General features: G+C 41.0%; 3 protein-coding genes across 4 annotated transcripts; 2 read left to right on the plus strand and 1 right to left on the minus strand.

Moving 5' to 3' along the window:
* Positions 1 to 166: 166 nt before the first annotated feature.
* gnb5a (guanine nucleotide binding protein (G protein), beta 5a) lies at positions 167 to 4,935 on the plus strand. The gene is made up of 11 exons (XM_027021455.3): positions 167 to 468; positions 940 to 1,076; positions 1,887 to 1,928; positions 2,014 to 2,090; positions 2,290 to 2,422; positions 2,552 to 2,695; positions 2,834 to 2,925; positions 3,079 to 3,127; positions 3,221 to 3,317; positions 3,675 to 3,841; positions 4,267 to 4,935. Exons 1-11 carry the CDS (start codon positions 210 to 212, stop codon positions 4,276 to 4,278), a joined length of 1,209 nt encoding a protein of 402 aa, XP_026877256.2. The 5' UTR covers positions 167 to 209; the 3' UTR covers positions 4,279 to 4,935.
* A 340-nt stretch (positions 4,936 to 5,275) lies between these two features.
* Positions 5,276 to 16,287, plus strand: ap4e1 (adaptor related protein complex 4 subunit epsilon 1). 2 transcript variants are annotated; one of them, XM_027021418.3, is made up of 21 exons: positions 5,281 to 5,636; positions 5,803 to 5,874; positions 6,007 to 6,130; positions 6,246 to 6,319; positions 6,412 to 6,533; positions 6,657 to 6,816; positions 7,121 to 7,287; positions 7,379 to 7,452; positions 7,536 to 7,658; positions 7,798 to 7,907; positions 8,114 to 8,253; positions 8,517 to 8,629; positions 8,762 to 8,880; positions 9,633 to 9,935; positions 10,078 to 10,189; positions 11,148 to 11,286; positions 11,393 to 11,642; positions 11,806 to 12,438; positions 12,896 to 13,086; positions 14,426 to 14,586; positions 14,801 to 16,287. In XM_027021418.3, the coding sequence occupies exons 1-21, from the start codon at positions 5,496 to 5,498 to the stop codon at positions 14,959 to 14,961; spliced, it is 3,489 nt and encodes a 1,162-aa protein (XP_026877219.2). In that variant the 5' UTR covers positions 5,281 to 5,495; the 3' UTR covers positions 14,962 to 16,287. The 2 variants fall into 2 exon arrangements, with proteins under 2 accessions (XP_026877220.2, XP_026877219.2); XM_027021419.3 differs by lacking the exon at positions 14,801 to 16,287 and having other exon boundaries at positions 5,276 to 5,636; positions 11,806 to 12,457; positions 14,426 to 14,564.
* Positions 16,288 to 16,594: 307 nt separating this feature from the next.
* Positions 16,595 to 20,366, minus strand: cyp19a1b (cytochrome P450, family 19, subfamily A, polypeptide 1b). The gene is made up of 10 exons (XM_027021421.3): positions 20,100 to 20,366; positions 19,412 to 19,605; positions 19,034 to 19,184; positions 18,747 to 18,901; positions 18,322 to 18,498; positions 17,894 to 18,008; positions 17,689 to 17,800; positions 17,422 to 17,584; positions 17,078 to 17,319; positions 16,595 to 16,840 (listed from the first exon to the last, which is right to left on the minus strand). The coding sequence occupies exons 2-10, from the start codon at positions 19,545 to 19,547 to the stop codon at positions 16,595 to 16,597; spliced, it is 1,497 nt and encodes a 498-aa protein (XP_026877222.2). The 5' UTR covers positions 19,548 to 19,605; positions 20,100 to 20,366.
* Positions 20,367 to 23,470: the final 3,104 nt, after the last annotated feature.

The following is a 23,470-nucleotide window of genomic DNA, read 5'->3' on the forward strand; positions in this document are numbered from 1 at the left end:
TAAATAGTAATGTACACACTTTTACTCGTATAAAAAGACATTCACGTATTAAGTTACTGTCAAACACGGATCTGGCTAATACGTGAAAGGAGGCGCTACGATCTGTCCTGCTCTATTTAGGCTGGAATTTGCATATCGACTTTTGGCGGAAGGAGAGCGTTAAAGATCGTGGCAGAATACCCCAGAGGCAAGAGCGAGGGCCACAGTTGATGCTGGGTAGAGCATCCTCCTGTGACGTAACACCAGCTGCATCAGCTGTTAGCTGTGTAATACGGTCTTTCCGTGGCTCGCTTTCTCCCGTCGGGAAAATTAATAATAACAATAGTGGGCCAGGTGAACGCTATCTTCCTCGGAAAATGGCTGCACAGGAGGTGCAGCCTAGTGAAACAATAGCCAAGTTAAAATTGGAATCGGAGACTTTGAAGACGAAGCTTGAAGAGGAAAGAGCAAAACTGCACGATGTCGAGCGTAAGTAGCCTATAGAAGACGGGCCTGGCAAATCAAAATCTGGAGTGACTTACACCAATATTTAGAAAGCATATGATCCCTATAGCGTTTTAAAACATCCGCAGCCTTTGTGTAGCTTTATCGGATATAGCAAACATCACTTTAGTGGATCGTGTTTTCATATTACATTACTGCACCGAGATGGATGCTTGTGGGTCTCCTTTACCTGATGAGGTTATCATGGCGTTATTGCTGCATCCTAATTTGTTTTCTGAGCTTTAGGCCTGCCGTGTCTTTCGCTGAGGATAAAAACATCGCTGTTCAATCTTTCTAAAGGTTATCATGCGAATGCGTGTATTTAATAACATTGTTTCCTTGACCGTCTACGTGCCCTTTGGTGATGAGGAAATAATTAATGCTAAAGTTTCCATGGAATGGTAAAATAGCCTGTGTTAACAGAGTGTTATTAAAACCGTGATCCCTTATACACAGTACACCAAGTGGCTGAAAAGGTGGAGCCGCTCGGCCAGTTTGTCATGAAGACGAGGAGGACTCTGAAAGGACACGGGAATAAAGTACTTTGCATGGACTGGTGTAAGGACAAGAGAAGAATTGTGAGCTCGTCACAGGTGGTTAACGTTTCTTTTAAAAACGTATCCATACATGTTCTCTAAAGAGTTGTCCAGAGTTAGCGCTGTCCGTGGTCCCAAATAGGATCTCTGTTAACGTAAAAGTCTAATGTTTTCCCCAATGTGTAGGACTTATATTTCCACCGCACATTTCACAGCACAATTTAATGTCCAATTTATGGTTACGTAATTAAAATATAAAACTGTAACCGCAAACCGTACCTCCGTACGGCGTATTTTTTTCAGTGAGCTTTCCATATGGTTTTATAACGAAAAAGAATTAGCAGTTCGGTTAATGTTATCTGTGCGCCTACGTTTGGCTTTTCTTGCTTGTATACACGCTGAAGCTTACACGCTCAATTAAATCGGAAAGCCGTGACGAATCACAATGATTAACGAAATACTCTCATGTGAGTTAAAATTATATAAGATGTAAATACCAACACTTTAGGATAGTACTGCGCTGTTATGTTATATCAGAGTTTCTAAAGGCTATTTTAATATCTCTTTCTGTGCCTCATGGAAGCTTAAGGAAATGAAATAACTGTATCTGAATTTGAACGCATTGTAGGCCTAGATTTTAAAACATTCTCTTTAAAGAAGCTTTCCATTTTACATCAGCAGTTAATTTAAAAGCATGGTGAAATGTGCATAAATTACATTTTTTTGAGAAAAAAATGTTACGTTTGTACATGTAAAGAAGCCTCAGGGCAGCACACTTTCATGTTGTGTATTCCAGTGTTGAGTTTTGAGTGTTTCATGTTGTGTATTCCAGTGTTGAGTTTTCAAACCTGTATGTCCACCCTATAGGATGGAAAGGTGATCGTATGGGATGCATTTACAACCAATAAGGTAAATTAAGCACAAAATGTTGACAGTTTGAGGCTCATCTAGCTCATATGCACACAGTGATTCATCTACATTCTGCTTTCCATAGGAGCATGCTGTGACTATGCCATGTACATGGGTGATGGCCTGTGCATACGCCCCTTCTGGGTGTGCAGTGGCTTGTGGGTAAGGACATTGGGCCCTCTGTGGTTTCTTGCACTCAAAGGAATGTGTCCTCAGAATGCTGTGTTCATAGTAATATATAGGATAAATTGCACTTTGCCAATGCCAAGTGCTGGACTTTACAGCAGAGCCACATAGTTAAGCAGTTAACATTTAGAAGCTCCCTAACTTGTGAGTTAAGTGAGCTTTTTGTGTCTCTTAGTGGCCTTGACAACAAGTGTTCCGTGTACCCTTTATCCCTGGACAAGAACGAGAACTTGGCAGCTAAGAAGAAGTCTGTTGCCATGCACACCAATTATCTGTCTGCCTGCAGCTTCACCAACTCAGACATGCAGGTACAGAACATGTGACATTTAAGATGGACAATAAATGAACACACAGCACATGTGCCACACCGTTGCTATCACAAAGTTTTAGTAACAGTTATGGATTTTACCTGTTCAAAAGCTCCTTTCTTATTCCAGATCCTAACATCGAGCGGTGATGGAACATGTGCATTGTGGGATGTGGAGAGTGGGCAGCTTCTGCAGAGTTTCCATGGTCATGCAGCTGATGTGCTGTGCCTGGATCTTGCTCCTTCAGAAACGGGCAACACCTTTGTCTCTGGGGTCAGAAGATGCCAAAATACACTAGAAATAAATCAGCGTTTTCTTGATATCTGCCCTCCCCACCACACACTCCCACACAGGGGGTTGTGGCGTGTGAGCAGGGACCTGTATTGTCTCATTCTCTCACTTCTTTCTCAGGGCTGTGATAAGAAGGCAAATGTATGGGACATGCGCACGGGCCAGTGCATCCAGTCATTCGAGACGCATGAGTCAGATATTAACAGTGTGCGGTGAGTTTGCCCTGGGTTTATTAACCCAGGAGCCAAGCAGCAACTGTAATTAAGATTTCCTTTATTGCTTCTTTGTTCCTTCAGAAGGTGTTTGCACTGCTAAAAATGTGCTTTTGCATTCATAACAAATGATTTCTTGTGGGGTTTTTGTAGATACTATCCTAGTGGGGATGCTTTTGCCTCTGGATCAGATGATGCTACTGTGAGTTTTCCTTATCCCGTCCTTTCCATAAACTCACAGTCCTGTGAGATGCCATTGCACTACTGCAGCTTCATCATTCTGCTTTGTTTTCAGTGTCGTCTCTATGACTTGAGAGCAGATAGAGAAGTGGCAATCTATTCCAAAGAGAGCATCATCTTTGGAGCTTCCAGTGTGGACTTCTCTCTCAGTGGTGAGTGCTGCTTATGCTGTCCATGTGAATCTGCAGTTGCAGTTATTAAGGAGCACATGTATATCATCAGACTTCCCAGAAAGAGAAAGCACTGATCTATGATCAGATTTCGTCTTTCAGTGGTCCTATGTGTATTTGTATAGACTTGTAAGTATATAATACCTAATTTGATATCATCAGTAATGATGATCGTAACATTGGTAATTAATTTAATAACATGGTGAAATGTGCATAAATTACATTTATGTAAGTATATAATGCCTAATTTGATAATAACCATAACTACCTAATATGATAACACCTATAACTCTTATGAAACTGCCCACTGCAAATGTCATTGTAAATTTCGTCTTGCAGGCAGACTACTATTTGGTGGCTATAATGATTATACGATCAATGTGTGGGACGTCCTAAAGGGAACTCGTGTGGCCATTCTATTCGGACATGAGAACCGAGTCAGTACCCTGCGGGTGTCCCCAGATGGGACAGCATTCTGCTCTGGGTCCTGGGACCACACTCTACGGGTGAGAGGACCCAGCAGCATGTGCATATTCTTCAATTCCCTGCAGCATTCTTCAAATCTTTTTTTTAAAACATAACACAGTAAAACATTAATCCATGGCTCTGAATGAGTGGAAACAATTAACCAGCAGTTAATACTAATATTACAAAATCCAAAAAATCAAAAATCCATTGATTCTTATTCAGAGATTTGTTTGAAATGACCACTTGAAAACCACTTGAAATGATATGTATGTAGGAAGAGGATACATACCTACAATAGCTATAACACACACACACACACACACACACACACACACACACACACACACACACACACACACACACACAGGCTTGTTAAGATTATCAAAAGAGAACTTGCCGCATCCTTTATCCAGGCTTACCTAACACTGTCTGTTTTCTCTTTCCTTTTTTGGGGTCTCTCTAGGTCTGGGCCTAACAACGTTACAAGCGGCTCAGTGCTGGTTTCAGTAATATCAGCAAGATTTACAAGAACAACCAGAAAGTCAATGTGTGGGATTCATAAGAAATGTACAGTAGAGTAGAACAGGACTGAGGGAGATGTTAGTTTATACACCAACATGCAGATCATTTGCTTGTTGATACCTACAGGAAGCATTAAAACAAGGGTCTATACAACTGTGCAGTGTATTGCCCCCTGTCCTAAAATCATTTATACCATTATCTTTAATAAAAGATGACCCTCTCTTTAAAAACTACAAATCTGCAAATGTATCTCTGTTCCCTGATGACATAATAATAACGTTAGGAACACAGATGGTTATAAACTGTATGTAACATAGTGTAGATCTTTGCTAGAGGCTGGTGTGTTGATCCATTTAACTAATTTACTGTATCTGATCCTAGACTCAAATAGCAAAGCAGCAAGAGAAAGCAGAGATTTATGTGCAGATTGTTAATCTAATATGCAAACAAACCTTACTCAGTAGAAAGTATACATTATCCTCTGAAATATATATGTCTAATTGTTATTAAGTAACACTTGCACTATGGTACCAGTTGTAGCGAAGTGTAAATAATAATGTCCACAATAAGAGCATCATCAATGAAAATAAATGGGTTTTACATATTGAAAGATCTGTGATTTATCTTGTTTGTAATATTACAAAATAATTATTTAAAGGAGCGTTCATCTTATTTTACATTAGAGCCCTATTGGATGTCTAGGCACCTCACTCAGTTTTTAGTTTCTTAAAAAAAGTTGAAGGTGATTCAAATAAAGCTGGCCCCCCTTCCCCATTAAACTTCATTCAATAGTTAAAAACATATTACATACGTTGTAGACACACGTCTCCTCTAACAAGGACATAAATGCTCCCCATAGTTACTTTGGAAGATTTGACCTGTGCTGTATTGTTGCAATTGGCCAGGAGGTGGCGATACTAATTATTTTTGCTCATAATAGCACACAGGAAAAGAACAAGCCAGACTGGGAAGTAAAAGCTTTTTTTTTTTTTGCTGTCCTGTCAAGTAATGGCTGTGTTTAGTAATATCCTAGCTGTACTGTAAACATTTCCTGTTCTGCAATGTCAGGATTTGTTTTTTGAGCTTTTTTGGGGGCGATTCTATACTTTCTCTCTGAGGAAGTGTCTAAAATAATAGGGCTAATTTTAATTTGTGTCTTTCCAAGCTGCAATGAGTGATGTCGTTGAGAAGACACTCACAGCTCTCCCGAGTCTGCTATCGCTGGACTCTCAACCAGGGGCCGGCAAACTTTCATCTACCTCGAAATTAGGACAGTTCATTAGAAATATCACTGAACTGACATCGAAACATGTGAGTATGTGTCCACACAACGCATACCATGCCACTATTTATGAGTTTCGATGCTCTTTCCTCTCCTGTGAGCAGGCAGTCTGTGGTAGTGATGTGCTGACTTGGCTACTCCTTTCGCTGGATAGCTAGCAACTTTACCTAGCTTTATAATATACCGATTTTTTAGGAAGAGGAGAAGCTTATTAAGAAGGAACTTGCTGTCATCAAAGATCAGGTGTCTTCACCTTATACGACGATGGTGAGTCTATTTTCTGTACCCTAGTCTGGGGTTTATATTACCTGACTGCACAGTTCTTGCACAGCTATTTGCTGGTGAATGTGTTTTCCTGCTCTGAGGCACCAACCCAACACAGAGAAATTGTATTTTCAGAGACAGATGAGGGAACTCATGGTAAGATCAATGTACTGCGAGATGCTTGGATATGAAGCCTCCTTTGCCTACATCCATGCTATCAAACTGGCACAACAAGGCACAGTACTGGAGAAGAGAGCTGGTGTGTGCACCCACTTGATCTTTTAACAAAGGCCACTATTACAGTACATTTTAGAATTCTAATCTTTATTATTTGTCACAATATCGTATAATATCTTATTTCCATATGGTCTCAGGTTACCTTGCAGTGTCACTGTTTCTTAATGAGAATCATGAACTGCTGTTGCTGCTAGTTAATACAGTGTTAAAGGTATGTGTCTTAATGTACATTTATTACAGTTCTGTTCTCTTGTGATCTTATGTAAAGAATTTCACTTCAGAAACCAAATATGTCATTTACAGGATCTTCAAAGCACCAATATCATTGAGGTTTGCATGGCTCTGACTGTTGTTAGTCAAATATTTCCTAAAGATATGATTCCGGCTGTTCTACCACTGGTGGAGGAGAAGCTGTCACATCCAAAGTAAGTTTGATGAACATTCATAGAGGGTCAGTTCCATTGCTGGACTTCCTTTGCTTATTTAGTCTTGCATTTTTTTAAGTAAGGTATGTGATCCACTCTGATATTTGAGCCACTCTGCTTTAGGGAAATCATAAGGCGGAAAGCAGTGCTTGCTTTGTACAAGTTTTACCTGATTGCACCGAATCAAGTTCAGCACATTCATGGCAAGTTCCGGAAAGCCTTGTGTGACAAAGATCCGGGTGTCATGACATCATCCTTACACATCTACCTACAGATGATACAGGTAACTCATTTAACAATTTCCTCTCAGCATTAGATTTTTTTGTGTTTTTAAACTTGATATGATGGCACCTAAACAGCAAGTGGCATTACTTTTCACTTCAGGAATCATCATTTTCAAACTGTCACTGGAAGCACTGAGGGACGAGTGTGATGCTTTCACCTCACGCTCATTCTATCAACATGGCTCTTTCTGAAAGTCCTCTTGTGTATTGGGTCACGGCTTTAGCCCAGTTAACACACCCCATCCTTTTCTGTTTCTGGTCTGGTCCAGTGAGAGTGACTACCTGCTTCTGTCCTGTCATCAGGAGAGTCCAGACAGCTACAAGGACCTGGTGGGCAGCTTCGTGACCATCCTGAGGCAGGTGGTGGGAGGCAAGCTGCCGCTTGACTTTAACTACCACAGTATTCCAGCTCCATGGTTGCAGATGCAGCTGCTGCGTATCCTCTCCTTGCTGGGTAGAGAGGACCAGAGGTAGCTACAGCACAGCCAGCCTGTTGCACATGTGTGCTGATCATTGGTCGCTGCTGAGATTGATGGTCAAAGATGCTCTTTGCATTTCTAGCACCAGCGAGACGATGTACGATGTCTTAAATGAATCGCTGCGGAGAGCAGAAATGAACCACAATATTACATATGGTGGGTTCTCGCTGGGTAAACTAACTGTAAATGTAGTTATTTTGCAGTCACATGGCTCTGACAGCACATAATAACTTTTTCAGCTATTTTGTATGAGTGTGTCAAGGCTATTTACACAATACACCCCAAAGCTGAGCTGCTGGAAAAAGCTGCTAAATGCATTGGAAACTTTGTGCTGTCTCCGAAGATCAACCTAAAGTACCTGGGTAAGGGTTATACCTATTCCACCTTCTCCAGCCAGCGCTGTTTCCTATGAACTACTGAAGCAGAGCTCCAAGCCAAGCACTCATGAACCCTCTGCTATAACTGAACCGCAGCTCCTCTCCCTCTGTTTGTATGGTGTAGGTTTGAAAGCTCTGACGTATGTAGTTCAGCATGACGCCAGTCTGGCTCTGCAGCACCAGATGACTATTATAGAATGTTTGGACCACTCGGATCTCCTCATCAAGAGAGAGGTGAGGAGGACATGCTTGGCTTCTGACCTGGTCATCCTACATCATATAGCTTTGAGAGTATAGGAAAAGAACACTGCCAACGCCACTCTTTTGTGACCAATGAGTTCAGGAGTAGTGCTATAATTCACCAACTTTTCATTCGTCTGAAACTGCTCAGATGCAATTTGCATTAGATTACCTGAGAATTCTGTCTGTCTGTCTCTCAGACTCTAGAGCTACTTTTCCGGATCACTAATGCTCAGAATGTCACTGTGATTGTGGAGAGGATCTTGAGCTTCCTGCGTCTCTGTAATGATGACTACACCATCATTGATCTTGTGGGGAAAGTGGCAGAGCTTGCTGAAAAATATCTTTTTATTGTTGCCAGAAGTTTCCTTCCATCTGTTGATTAAATTATATTTTTTCTAAAACCATTTATATGAAGTAAATGTATATATATATATATATATATATATATATATATATATATATATATATATTTAAATGCACTATATTATATATTAAGGGACTTGTACAATTGGGTTTATTTTATAGGATGATAAATGAGTTGGTAAGTTACAGATGACTTGTACAGTCTCATATTGTTGCATTCCTATAAAATCCCTGTACGTATGCCCCAGACAACGAGTGGTTCATCCAGACTATGACTGTGGTGTTTTCTCTCGGTGGTGACCTCATGCCACCAGACATTCCCAGCAGCTTCCTCAGACTGCTTGCCGAGGGTAAGACTGGAGTGTAGTGCGAACTTATACTCTTATAAGCAGATTCTCTTTGCTGTGTTTTAGCATACAATGTTTAAAAATGTATTTAGTAGCTGTACTGCTTTTGTGTGCGCTTGTGTGTGTCTCTCTCAGGGTCCCAGAGTGAGGTGGATGACAGGCAGCTGAAGGTATATGCAGTGAACTCCTATTTGTCAGTGTTAAATGATGACTGCTCTCACCTGCCCCAACGCTTCCTGCAGGTCATAAGCTGGGTGGGTACACACACATATATATATATACACACACACACACACACAGACAGAGCAGCTGGAGGGCTGCAGATTCAGCCCAGTGTGGGTATTAGTGCTGCAGAGCTGGGTTGTCAGGGTTTGTGGTTAGTGGTGAGGTAATAAAAGGAGTGTTAACAGGGAAAAGAGGCTTAATAGACATATTAATAACGTAAAACATAAAGGAGTATAGAGATTCTTTCTCCTTTCAGAATGAATTGTGTACAAAGCTTCAGCAAAGGATCCTGGGTAGGCTTTGGTGGACCTCAGGGTAAGATATATGACCTCTCCACCCTGGTCATGATGATAAAGAAAAACAATCTTCTTTAGGACAAGGTTAAGAGAAGTCTTCTGTTGGAATGTGGTGGTAACGCGTTCTAGCTGGTGCGGCTGTTGAATCTGTTTGCACATGTTGACTAATGAATAGTTTGGATGTAATGGTGGCGAATGCAAACACTAGTATGTAAAACGGTGGGGTGAATACATAATCACTTCTGACTAATGTATAAAAATGTGGGTTCTTTGTTTGATTGTTATACATTCTCTGGAGGGTGCCTCAATAATGCTTGTTAATGTTAACCTGCAATAAAGGACAGGACCAGCTGTTCTCTTTAACTAATTCTGAAGTCTGCATCATCTTTTTATATTTGAATGTTTAACTTAACAACTAGCTGACTGGGGATTTAGGAACAACAGTGGTCTGACATCATCTGGGTCATCTGTGTGTTTCTCCTCAGGTGCTGGGAGAGTACTCCTACTTGAGGGAGGGGCTGGATCAGGAGGAGGTCATCTTGCTCCTGAAGAAGCTCCTGGATCAGAGAGGAGTGAGCGCGGAGACCCGCAGCTGGGTGCTCTCGGCCCTCACCAAGCTGTGCAGGGGCTCCGGGCGGGCAGAGCTGGCACTGGCAGTAGCAGAGAGCCTCTCCTCCACCCTAGACACAGTGCTTCGGCAGCAGGGCCATGAGCTGCGCCACCTCATCCAGGACGGGAGCCTCCATGCTCGGGTGCTGCCCCAGCCTGCTCCTGCCAACAGCCTGGAGGTGAAGACGGAAATGCGCGCTCCTGCATGCTACTCGTTATAGACAGAAATGCATATAGAACGTGTTGAATCCCTCTAGGAAGGGGTGCTAGTTGTTTGTTGCAGCGTTCTCTAATTGGGTGCGGGGTGGGACTGTGACACAGGTCGACTCCTCGCTCTCCTTCCTGGATGGTTTTGTGTCTGACGCTCTTGCAGCAGGAGCCGCTCCATATAAACCACCCCACCAGAGGCAGGAGGAGCTGGGTCAGCAGAGAGGTACTGCCATGAGATGTGTTTTATTTTCTGAAACTTGACAGCACTTGTGTAACCTGTATAATTACTCAGCAATGCTGAACAAAATAACAGAAGCACAATATAATAACAGTGCAATATATTTTCAGTGTGTTGATTTAGTGGTAGTCTTCTTGGAATGCAATCATAACTAAATAATGTGTATAGCATGATACTGGACCAGTTTTCAGGATGAAAGCAGATGGAAATGACTCTTCTCACTAAGCACCCAGAGCTTTCCCCTCCACATTCCTTGTATATGCTTGTGCTCCTGGTCCTGTGCTCTTTGTGAATGTGCATTAGCTGAGGATACTAGTAGTATACCAATGAAAAAAAAGCTTTCTGAAGTTCCCACTACACAGGTTTTTTTTTTTTTTTTTATAGCTGGCTTGCCGTAGTTTTGTGGTATTTAGCTGTGTCTGTTTAGCTCCGTCTTGGTCTATGACTCTGGTGCTTGGCATATGCTGTCATGAGTTTTAAGACATTCATTTTCAACACATTAAATTATTTTGTGGGTTTTGTGATCGACATACCTGCGGTTTGCACACTGAATGTTTGTCCTCTTTAGAACTCTGTTAGCTGTGTAAGTTTGTTTTGGAAAAACTCACATACATTAAAGTGTTCGTTGGCCAATTTCCGTTATACCGCTTTTCTACTGCTTTGCAAGACACTAGTGTGCACATGGCAGGGTTTTCTCACCCCTCCTCTTCTGACTTGCCCTGCTGCATGTTTATTATATCCTTTATTTTGTTGCAGTCTTACTATATCCATCTTTTACTGTTTTGTCTATATTATTATTTTGTTTTAGGATTTGCTATTTTAGTATTTTTATTACAGTAATTATACACAAACATCTGCTAACTGACAGGATGACGTGACTTGGGTGAGTAGTAATGGAATAAGAGAATCCTGAATGTCTTCTCCTCCCTGTGTGTGTGCTTAGCCCCGACTTTGGAGCCATATGCACTGTCTCTGCCCATGAGCCTGTCGTCATGCACCGTCACAGACAGACAGTCTCCCAGCGTGTTGTCCATGAGCTCTGGCCTCTCTGCCAACAGCACTGAGCCATCCCAGAGGGCAGGGTTCGTGTGTATATTTTCTATATCTTTATAGCTATGGGATAAGCAGTGTTTGTTTGTTCGGACCTTTACATGGTTGTGAGGGGATTGGTGTGTGTGTTTTTTGCAGTGTGGCCACGCTCATGTTGGAGGGGGTGAAGAGAGTGTGGGGGAAAGAGGGATACCTGCCTCAGAGAGATACTTCAGAAACACCAGCCACAGTAGAGGAGCCTAGTGATGTAGTTCAGTCCTCCCACCAGCAAGTGGTGATAGACATCTCACAGCCAGAGCCTGAACCTGAGCCGCCACAGCTGGACAAGAAGCAGCAACTGGCTTCCTCTCTGTTTGTTGGTCTTGGATCCCAGAACTCTGCATGTTTGGTGAATTTGCTGCAAATAACATTTATATAACAAGTTTGTGGTGGTCTGTGTCTGTATCTTTATTTTGTGTTATGAAACATCAGCCAGCTATAAATATTACAAATCCAGCTGTAATTTAGCTGTAAATTTTTGAAGCTCTGTTCATGTGTTCTGTGTCTTTCAGTTGGGAAAAACGGAAGCTACAGTTCCCCGCTTCAGAAGGAAGCCCCACCTAAATGATGCATCATCATCAGGCACCAGTGAGAGGTCCTCTGACTCCTCCCACTCCTCCCACAGCACAGCAGACAGCTTCTTGTATGGTGGTCTGCTAGAGGAGGAGCCAGCTACACCCATACAGAGCTCACGCCACGCCCCACAGCCTATCGCAGCCAGTGGCAGCTGTGAAGCCAGGCAGCACGGCCTCACAGTCAATGGTGTGGATGAAAACAGGGGTGGTGCTGTTGTCTGTGCAAAGGAGGAGAAACGAGCGCACCCGACTCAGCTTATAGAAAGTGATATGGTGAGAGTGAGACCCAACGCATTAGCAGAAGGTGCCGTAGTACCCCCTCAAAACTGCAGCAGACACCTGCCGTCCACCTCCTCCTGTGGCTCTGACTCTGAAGTTCTTAAGTTGCCCTTTGAACTACAAAACCTGCCTCACTCTGACATCATAAGCTTGATCTCTGACTCCCACCTGTGCATCTCTTGCTGCCGTGTGTTCAGAGAAGATGCTTTGCTGATTGTGCTGTTCCTCTCTAACTCCACGGAGATGGTGCTGTGCGACGTGGCCCTGGAGCTCAGCTGTGAGGAGCTGCAGGTATGCTGGGATCTTGGAGGTACATTGTGTCTACCAGGTGCATCTGCTAATTGGTCAGGAAGGATCCGTTAGTGCCTGACTGTGTATTTACTGAAATATAGCCACTGATCATCATATTGTGTGCTTACCATTTTAACATGTTGCTTGCTATATTAAATCTAGCCAGATGTGGTAAAATGTATCTAATTACCCTTAGCAAAAAAAAGAATTTGTCTGGTCACTCTAACATTGCTTCTTCTAGTTTCTCTTCATATTTCACTAGTAGCACTTTTCAAGTTCTAAACTGGTGTGATTGATTTCATATCAGATCAGACAAAATATGCAGTTGTCAAGTAGCTCTGCATACTTGCTTGATTAACTGATTTCTGCATGCACCAAAGAGATAACATGTCAGAATACCATGGCCCTCAGAGTCCTAACTGAATGCAGCCTCATCACCGTTTTTATCCCCTCCCAGATGGGCAGTCTAAGAGGAAATGTGATGGAGAGTATGGCTGGCAGGACTTCATCTGTGTGCCATTATACTGTCTTTATGGAGAGACCTCACACTCATGTACCCTTCACTGGCACGGTCTCATACCAAACACAGCCTGGACACAAACACACCCTGCACTTTTCTGGCAAGCTCACCACAGCTGACTTTATCAGGTATGACAATTACAGTCATGAGAATAATTATTATGAAGTTATTCTGATCTTTGATTATTTTTAGCTTATGATTGATTAGTGGATGCCATCAGCAGGAAGTTATTTTGTGGACTGTGTAGATGGATTATTCTATTGTAGTATCTATAAGGCAACGTAGGAGATGGAATTGCTCATTTTAAAGGTGCTGCACAGTTGTTTTCTAAAATCTGTACAAAATAAACATTTCCGCAAAGAATGCTCTACAATAATCCAGTTTCCTTCGGATTTTTTTTCTTAAAACAACCTTAAAAGTAGTGCTTTTTTTCTGTTGCCTTTTAACATTCTACTGTGTGCGTGGTCCCCAGCACATTGATTTGACAGCCTCAGTGTCCAATGTAACCGCGTAGTTAGTATAGAGCAGGCTGGAAATGGGATCGACTCAACGCGGCTCTACTTGTACAAACCTGAAGAGGTGCAAGGTTGCAAGTTAGGGGTCTCTATCAACTGTGGAGTCTGTTTCAAATCAAGTTATCTGGTTAAATTAGAAGAAGCCACAATGCACATTTTAAGAACGTATTTAGAGTGGTATCATCTGTACATTTCTTAAATATTGATCACATTTACATTAAAGCTATCGGCTAACGTTAGCTAGTGTTAGCTTGTGATCTTGTATTCGGCTGCTTAACCAGGTCTAGCTAACGGGCTTTGACTATACTTACAAGTTGGGAGCTAAAGTGTAAATCAGTTATAAAAATAACTTTGTAACTGAGCTAAATTACATAAAATGAACAAGGTTAGCCTGTACATTTTTATATTCTCATTACTGTCTACATTATTGACCAAGTGTCAAATGAAAACAGTTATTAAAAACAAAGACTTGGAGATTGCCAACTTAACCACATTGCCTCCAGTAAATCTACAGGCAAATCCGGAGCTGTATGGAACCCAATTTGCAAAGGAGTCCTCAGTAAAATGTAGAGTAACCTCCTGCTTGTATCCAAACACTGAGCATTTGTATATAAGCACCATTTCTATTACTCCAGTAGAGCAATGCGGAGTGAGTGAAATATGGGAGGGTGAGTTGATTTAAAGTAGCTCATAATTTGCTATCGTGATTTACCGTTTTCTGTGATGTCAAAGATAACACTATTTAAAGTGTAATCCCTAAAAGGTGGTTACGGGCCAGTATACAAAAAAAGTAAAATAAATTCAGCAATTTGGGGTTATTTCATGGCAGCTGTTTACCCTATGGCAGAAGAACACTTTCAGCAGGATAATGCACCATGCTGCAAGGGATGTATAGTTATGAATTGTTTCCAGGAACATGACCATGAGTATTCCTTACTTCCCTGGCCTATAGGCCCCTGGTCCTAAGCACCGAGGAGTATGGGAAACTGTGGTTGTCCTTCTCTCATGATGTGAAGCAGAACCTGAGACTCCTGACAGATGCTGGAGATCCTCTCATAGCCACACTCAATGTCCTGAAGGATTGCCTCCAGCTTCACATAGTAGACATTATTGGTAATAACATTCACACTTCCATTTCAATTGTCTGAAGTACAGTGAAGTGAGTTTTGGCTGATTTTGCACAGCTGTGGTTAATTAACAGATAATTTTTATCTCTTTTTTAAAACCATACTGTACATGTTATGATATATTTTAGACCACATTTGGGGATTTTATAACTGTACTGTTAGTTTTTCTTGCGCATAATGGAATTTGCTGAAATTTGCAGGTTCAGAGGGTATTGTGGCTTGTCGTTTGCTCGATGGCGCCCCCTGTCTGATGCACTGCCGTGTGCACGGTGCCTCTCTAGCGGTTTGGCTGCGTTCCTCGCTGTCTAGTTTCCCTGACTGCCTCCTCTACCACTGCCAGAGAGCTCTGCAAGAACACTGAGATCTAGAACTTTCTGGAACATCCAATCCACTGCAATGATTTACAATCTTCCATTCTGCCAGGAACATGGAATTCAAAGGGCATGTGCTAAAGAAGCCCATGTTTGTTTGTGAAGCAGATAGTGTTTTTCTTTGAAATACTGACTGATCTGTAAAGCAATATGTGTATTATATCACTCTAATGCGAAGCTTTATTGTCTATTAACATTTTAAAAATTTAATTAAATTCCTGGGGCTACAGTGTTGTCTTATTACAAGTGTGCGTGTGTGTATGTGTGTATATAGATGTGTGTATGTGTCTATAGATAGATAGATAGATAGATAGATAGATAGATAGATTTTAATATTTTGAACCCTTTGTCCTTTTTCATTTTCACCCCTTGGTTGTCCTTCTAGTTTCATTCTATATTTTTTAATATTGTTGATAAGACACATTAACTATACCCATGTCTGGTTTGCTGCAATTTTATTTTTAGATGCATCTGTTATGAAATTTATCTCTTCCATCAACAAGAGATGTTTAATGAAATACTAAGAATACAGGTAATCCTTGAAAAATGTTACTCTGGCCTATGCACCATGAAGCAATACAGTGTTTGGTTACCTGTTGAATGATACAGTGGAGCTCATAAGAAGTACAACCCTTAAGGAGTGCACAGTCTGAATGTAAACAAATATGCTATTTTATGATTACACCTACAGTAATACACAATGGAGTGTGAGATACGGCATTCTGCAATCATTTAAAATAATTATCTGGTTCTATGTGCCTTTTATTTTTTGTACGATATTGTTATATTGGTACAGTTCATTCAGTTCCTCTGTTACCAGACAGCCCTGTTATTTTATTTTATATTTACGTTAGTTTAAGATTCATATCTGGGTGAGATGGGGCATATTAAACAACTTGTTTTTTTTTTTTAAATGAGCAACATTTTTTCTCAGTTGAAGGTTTTATGATGTGGCGTGAATACCAAAAAGTGGCCACTGACTGGAGTGAGGTCTAATAGCATGTGTACCCAAGGAGACAGCTCTGGGGTGGCACTGAGTTCTCTGTTATGCTTTATCTGCTATGATGCCTATGAGGATCATTTTTGCCACTGGAGCTAGTGGAGCCATGCCCTATGAAATGACGATAATTTCAAGCCATTGACTGTTTACCATAGCACTACACAAAGTTGTCAAATGTTTCCTTTTTTCTGTTAATTTGTGGGATGTGGTCTTTCTTCTTGCTGTTCTCTAAATATGTTTCAGTTTTGAAATTATATTTAGCACAACTGATCACCTGCCTAAGTAACATAAGAATTTAATAAATGCTAATAGATTATCTACATCTGAAAGCATCCACAAACCTTTTCCATTTAAAAACTGGAAGTTCTGTTTTGAGATTTACAGAGTATAATAAAGTATACAATTTGTCAAGGATAAACATTCCACTCTGCCACACATTTGAAAAAATTGAAAATATTGATCCTTAGATGATGCCCAAGAGTTCCTGGTTTTGAGATGGCTGGACAGAAGCCTGTGTGGGTGTTTGCGTGGTATCAGGGCTGGCTGGCTGGGGTGGGCACAAGGTATCAGGGCTAGTTGGTGTGGCCTCGGGTTTGCCGGACTAGCTGGGTGGGCATGGGGTATCAGGGTTGGCTGGTGTGGGTGCGGGGTATGAAGCGCATGGCCAGGCCCTGCGGCTCCTCCTCCACTGGTTGCTGAGACAAGTTGTTGGTCTGCCTGATGTTGCTGACAGTGCAGCCGGGCCGAGGGCACACTGTGTACCGTGACAGTAGCGTCACTAGGATGGCCTTCATCATCACCATGGCGATGTGTTTCCCCACACACGCACGTGGCCCACAACCAAATGGCTGGAAGAAGCGACTCGGCACCTGAGAGGAAGGAGAGTCAGTATGGTTCTGCTGGATGTAGCTCTACTTGTAATGGACATGCTGATAAGTATTGGGAAATATACAAATGTACACCCTCCTACTGATCTGGTCATTGTGAAGCGACTGTCTAAACATTTTAAAGATGCATTCTATTATTTTAAATATTTTAAAATGTTATTTTCTTTGTGCTGTATTATTTTTTTTTACCCACATGCATGTGCTCCACTTGTTGCTTACATTTTTATCAAAGTTCTCCAAGTTGAATTCATTGGGTTTAGGGAAGAACTCAGACTTGTGCATACGCCCAATGTTCAGAATGATGTTTGTCCCTTTGGTCACCTTGTAGCCCTCAATGCAGTCATCTTCAAGTGCTCTCCTCATAATAAAATCCACCACAGGATGGAAGCGTAGCGACTCCTTTATAAAACTCTCCATCACATTTAACTTCTGTAGGTCATCATTCTCCAACTCCCGCTCACCTGAAAGCATAGCTGGGTTTGCTTTAAGATTTAATTGTTCTCCACTACCAAAAGAGCCATGTACTGGAGCTTAGCAGCTTTAAGGTCCACTGTAAGTGTTACCTAGAACAGAGTGCATCTCCTGCACTATACGCTGCTCCACTGTTGGGTTCTGTTTCAGCAGCACCAACATAAAGAAGAGACTGAGCGACAGCGTGTCTGGTGCTGCAATCACCATCTCCAGCACACACTGTCGCACGTCATGCACTGACAGGTCTCCGTGGTTCTGATGGAGACATGCATACACAGTTGTAGTCAACAGTTGTAGTTGTAGTCTATTCAGTGTACTCTTTGCAGTTGTGGTGTCTGGTTTTCTGAGCACGAACACACCTGTGCAAATATCAGCTCTGTTGCAAAGTCAGACTCGTCTAGTTTCTCCATGGCATTGATCGCATTGCGCTTTTCTTCCACTAAGCTCCCCATCTCCTCCTGTAGTTCCATGCTACAAGAGAGCAGCTTTGGTTAGAATATTCTACAGACTTAAAAAAAAATAAGTTCATATTACCTGTCATTTTCTATTTGATAGGGAACTAACGCTGCTTGTTGATGTTTATTACACATCCAGCCTAGTCTGAAGAAAATATCAGGCAGGATGAGGACTGTTTGCCAGGTGTCAAAGTATTTGTGGATCTTCAATAGCAGGTCTTTCTCTGGAAAAATAGACGAGGCAGTGAAATAATTACATGGTTGAGTTGAAAGTTTTGGATGTTGAATCTAGATCGGTTCTAAAAACACAGGTTTTGAAACAGGTGTCGCCAAGCACCTCTCTCTAAAGGTACTAACTTAGATCATGTTTTAAAACACAGACGTAGCTGATCACTTCTGTAACTGCAGTAATTTATGCATTGTCAGAAGTAGTGCAACTCCAGTTGTTTTGTATTTTTCACCTTATTCCAATAAACAGTACTTATTAAAAGTAGTTGAGTGGCCATATTTTGCAGCTGCCAATGATTGTAGACTGACCGTTGAGAGGGATTCGGAGGAAGAGTCGGTTGGAAATGTCCACCACAATACAGCGTAGCAAGTTCAGAACGTCCACATGACCGGAGGAGTCAGTGAGCTCATTTAGGTTGCCAAGGTGCTTTGTGGTTGCACTGACACATACTCCCACTGTCCTCTGCAGACCAGGACCACTTAAGGCTGTTTCTCACACACACACACACACACACACACACACACACACACACACACACACACACACATATATATATATATATATATACACTTTCACACTAAGACTCATCTATTTTCAGCTTTTTTTACTGGACTATAATAAAGCAAAAAAATATATCAACTATAATATAATGAATTACTAATTAACTATTAACTAAATAATTAGAATAGAGGCATATTTTTCAAAACATTTATCTGAGACCAGATAAAAATACCTTTGGCAAAATATGTGCGCACTTTTTTCCAAAGCAGAACATTGCTGTTGAAGACAATGCCTTGCTCATCCATTCCAATGCATCGGAGTCCCTTCTTACTGGCAAATCTGGCAATGTAGTTACTGCTCTTCAGAACCTGGTACACAGCAGAGGCTCTGAAACACAGTTCCAAAAGTCAATTGGGATGGTTTGGGTTAAATGCTCAGACTTGGAATTTACTGTTATATAATGAAAGCAAAAATGGACTGAATGCACATATACATAAATGCACATTTTAGACAACTCACTTGCTTAGAATAAGTGTCTCCTCTCCTTGAATCCAAACCCGCACCATGCTGCCATATCTTTCATTGTAGTAATTGCAGGCTGTTCCAATACCAGTCCACAGAAATCTAGAATAGCTCAGAGTGGGACCAAGACCCAGCAACCAACAGGGGCCTGGCAGAAGTGAAACTGGTTATGTCAAGTAGCATCACTTCAGTGCTACTTGACACCCTGATTCTCTGCTTAATATTTACCTATCTGTAACATTTGCTGATCAATACTGCTGCATGCCCATGCCCTATCCTCATCACAGCTAGAGAGAGATGTAAGTGCAAGAATCTCACCTAAATATTTCAGGCAAATTCCATTATTTCTTTTTAAACTAGTAAGTAGACACTCACCTGGTACAGTGGATTTGTCTTTTCTGTTACAGGCTGCAAATAAAATGATGAGTAGGAATAGCAGTAATGCTGCCATAACCTCTAATGCTGTTCCCTCCATTGTGGTTATGGTTTCGGTCAGGTCCTGTGGCTCCATTTGAATGCTCTGTATTTGTTAACGTCAACTGTCTTAGTGACTCAGAGGGGGCAGCCCTCTAAAAAACAGCAGTGAGTGAATAAATGATTGACTGTGTGGAAGTTTTTAATGGCTCCAAAGATTTTTTGTGTGAGCTAAAATCTTCCTTATTCTAGATTTCTTCCCTATTCTCATTTTTCTATCTTTCGCTAAAAAGAAGAGTCATTTAAAGAGATTTGGCAGTCAGCCATTCAATTTCCAGTTTTTCAAATCAAGGACTTTATTGTGTTTTTTTAATAACATTAAAATCATTAGAGAAAAATTCAGATGATCAGGCAACCTTCTAGTGACCTTGTGCTGTGAATTTAATGTTATGTTTAATATAAGACAGATATTATCAACATGATAAAGCTTTAATCTCCTACATCTTCAATAGGGTTGTATTTAGAAAGATTGAGACGTAACTTGAATGGAGAAACGTGAATCTGCTTTAAAACAAAAAAAGCCCCCAAAAAACCCTACAAGCTACTTTTCCTTAAATACGGTAAGTTTAAGGAAATAAATTATACTTACTTTGTGCTTTGAGCTATAGTCTCCTAGAAACTCAAAGACGTTCTCTGAATAATTTGATATCTTCATAAGCAGCTTATCCTTCACTAGCCCGCGTGAGTTGAGTCCAGCTGAAGTTTGTCTGCTCTCCTCATTTTAAAGCTGATCAATTTTACATCAAGTCTCTTCAGGGCTGGAAAAAAGTCTTGTACGCCTTTTTACTTTGCTCGTTGCTTGGATACCACCCTACTTTATTTGTGAAGAGTCATTGAAAACCCTGCACATTCTGTCTTATTCATCCAGTCCTGAACAATACAACACTGATGAACATGTTAAGTAGAGGCAATCCTATATAACAGAAAGCAAGATAAAACAGGGCAATGCAATGAGTGTGCTTAGCTCTCCCAAACATGATGGTACTGATATCCCTTTCTTGTTATTTTCTGGGGGTTTAATTCACCTTTGTTTTTGTTCCAGGGCCTCTCCAATCCATCATCTGAAGAGATTTGCAGAGGCAGGTCAGACTGACCCAGCGCCACATGAATGAATGAAGCTTTTTCTCTCCAGCTGAAGAGGAAGGGAACCAATTACTGCATTGATGTTTGCTAGATGTAAAGGTTAAATTAGATTCCATCTCACACACTTTCTTTCCTGAAAAGTTTTTTGTCGCATTGGCGAAAGGTAGAATGCAAATGTACAAATCCAAAGTAGAAACATTTATTACAAAAATGAAACATAACAAAGTACGAAACACAATGATGAAAGATATACAAACACTTGCAAGGCAAGGCAGACACAACGAAGAAAAACATACTACCAACAGTAATGGAAGAAGAACATACTAACTTTTGCCAAACAGTAGACAATAACTGACACGACTGCATTCAACAAAGGGGTTTATATATACACACTGATTGGGATAAGGAGCAGGTGAACTGAGGAATAGACAGTGGGTCATGCCAACATGTGGGGGAAAGGTACACACAAGCACATGGAGATGCATCAAAGGAGAAACTAAACACAAACACAAAGCCACATGGCAAGCTTCACCATGTGGTTGAGAAGGGGGAGGGGGCTATTTCAACTTTATTCTTCTTTTTGGTTTGAAATCTTAAGCAAAAGATAAACCAATGCTTAACATGCAAAATGTACATAAACCTGCAATATACACAAAGTATTACAGTAACTCTGTAGCATAAAAATGTTATTACACATGGTTCTGTTTTTCGATAACTGTTGGTTGTGAATTAAATTGACAGTTGTCATTTTCACTCACAGTTAGAAATTCATCAAATCTAAAACAATTACCCATAGTCCATCTGGCACATGCTTAGCATGTTGGGACTAAGGAACAGGAACAGGAAGCTTTGGTCTCCTGCCATGTGGTTGCTGTATAGCTGAGTTACATGAAGGTGTTCATAAACATGTTTGAATGTCTTATGCAAGTGTCCTTCATTTTTTTATAATGTTGCACCTGATGTTAAAGACTAGTTATACCATATGTGAGGATGGATATGGTAATGTTTGTTTGTTTCCCTCTACTGTAGTATTTATAAACTATACATCTGCATCCATCTACAGCTACCTCATCCACCTCTACCATCTATCTCCATCCCATCCACCTTACATCCTACCCCCCACTGTTTTCATACACAGTGTTATTTTCCTTAAACCTGACTGTTCACACCAGAAATTCAAACTGACTAAATTGCCAAATTTGCATGGTATACAAAATTGGATCATCATTGCATTCAGATAAATGTTGTAGTGTCAAGTTATAGCCACAAGAGTTGTGGATGGTGGTGACAGTATGAAGCCATATAGACCCACATCGGTCAAACCTAAGTTTGACTGAATCCTCTTACCTGGCTCCCACTACTTCCTTTCTCCAACAGACCAAACATGAGTCTTGGCCATGTAAGCCCAACAAAACCCCAGAGTCCTCTCCATATTGTAAGACTAAACAGAAATCCTGCTGAATCTTAGTGAAATAAAGGAATGGATTAAGAGCAATGGATTGTGTTGGAAATGTGCAATGTCTCACCAGGCAAAAGTGTGTGCCCTCAGGAAACCAAGTTTACAGTATTATAGCCATCATCTGAGCTCTACATGTCAACAAAGAGTACATCCAACAGCACATTACAATATGTTTTATGTGAACCCACAAAGTTACTCTCCTAGAGCTCTCTTGAAAATGAGAACTCACTTATAAAGGACAGTCTTGTGAAGCTTATGCACTTCTACAATGGTTCTCAATGCACATTGATCTTATCCCAAGCCGTTGAGACTGCTCATCAGTGCAGACAACTAACACATGATAACTCCTGTTGATGAAATCAGGACCTCACACTTATTGCCATTTATACTTACTTGGGATAGACTCTATAAGGTCTAACATATCAGCACATTGTCAAGAACTCCTCTACTGAACTCAAGCAAAATGGTGGAAGGTTGAAGGTGTGGCGTTCCGAGGTGCAGTCACCAGAACAGGCACTCATGGATGCACATAGAGCAGACAGAGGAGATTGAGAAATCCGGGACTCAGACACAGGAGAAGGGGTGCCAGCAGGCTCATGAGAAGAGCACTGAGTGTGTATAGGAGGTGCAGATAAGAAGTTGGGAGGATTAGGACAAACAGAAGCAGGCCTTCTTTTATTAAACTCCAACTCCTGTTACTTCAGCCATATATCTCAGAGAAATCATTCAACACTATAAAATGGCTGACTAAATACAACACTAAATAGAACTTCTGTCACCTGACATGTGGTTGCTGTATAGAGTTACAAGAAGGTTCATTATTCTATTTGGATGTGTTAAGTGTTCTTCCAGTTCTTTGTATATTACATAAGGTTAAAGACTAGTTTTGCCTCATGTGAGGATGTTTATGTTTGTAATGTTTGTTTCCCTCTGTTGTAAAAGGCATGATATATCACACTTATATCAGCATGTAATGTTTGTTCTATGTATTACATTTGTATAGGCATTTTAAAATTGATGTTTAAGTGATAGGATCCAGCACAGAAAACCCACCAGTTTACTAAATGACAGCAAAGAATAAAAGGTTAATCATAATGCAGGAGCTTTACCTCAGGTTAATGATTAAAACTTAGCGTCTCTGAGATAAGGCAATTATAATATTGATTTTATGATTAGAGGCCAAAAGGCACTTGTACACTGCTCCACACAGCTTGCATGCTCCAGAGAACCTTATCCTATAAACAGAGTTGCAGTGGAAGGTTGCTAAGGCAACCCCCACTGCACCTGTTCTGGATGAAAGCACAAATGCAGTATGTTCATAATCTGAGTATTTATTACCTTGAGTTGGATTAGCAAGTGACAAGTGACACGAATTGAAAGTAGTCTTATTTATGTGTCTTCAAACCCTGTTACTGTAT

This window comes from Electrophorus electricus, chromosome 4 (assembly GCF_041902795.1).
Source record: "Electrophorus electricus isolate QZ-2024a chromosome 4, ASM4190279v1, whole genome shotgun sequence".
Classification (NCBI taxonomy): domain Eukaryota; kingdom Metazoa; phylum Chordata; class Actinopteri; order Gymnotiformes; family Gymnotidae; genus Electrophorus; species Electrophorus electricus.

Bases quoted from the DNA above. Each gene is read 5' to 3' on its own strand.
- gnb5a (XM_027021455.3), top strand. From the start codon at position 210: ATGCTGGGTAGAGCATCCTCCTGTGACGTAACACCAGCTGCATCAGCT. The intron at 2,091-2,289 runs GTAAGGACATTG...TGTGTCTCTTAG, and splicing joins GGGTGTGCAGTGGCTTGTGG to TGGCCTTGACAACAAGTGTT. The intron at 3,318-3,674 runs GTGAGTGCTGCT...TTCGTCTTGCAG, and splicing joins TGTGGACTTCTCTCTCAGTG to GCAGACTACTATTTGGTGGC.
- ap4e1 (XM_027021418.3), top strand. From the start codon at position 5,496: ATGAGTGATGTCGTTGAGAAGACACTCACAGCTCTCCCGAGTCTGCTA. The intron at 7,453-7,535 runs GTGGGTTCTCGC...TAACTTTTTCAG, and splicing joins GAACCACAATATTACATATG to CTATTTTGTATGAGTGTGTC. The intron at 7,908-8,113 runs GTGAGGAGGACA...TCTGTCTCTCAG, and splicing joins ATCTCCTCATCAAGAGAGAG to ACTCTAGAGCTACTTTTCCG.
- cyp19a1b (XM_027021421.3), bottom strand. From the start codon at position 19,547: ATGGAGCCACAGGACCTGACCGAAACCATAACCACAATGGAGGGAACA. The intron at 18,499-18,746 runs GTATTTTTATCT...TGTGAGAAACAG, and splicing joins GCGCACATATTTTGCCAAAG to CCTTAAGTGGTCCTGGTCTG. The intron at 18,009-18,321 runs GTCAGTCTACAA...CTATTTTTCCAG, and splicing joins CCTCCGAATCCCTCTCAACG to AGAAAGACCTGCTATTGAAG.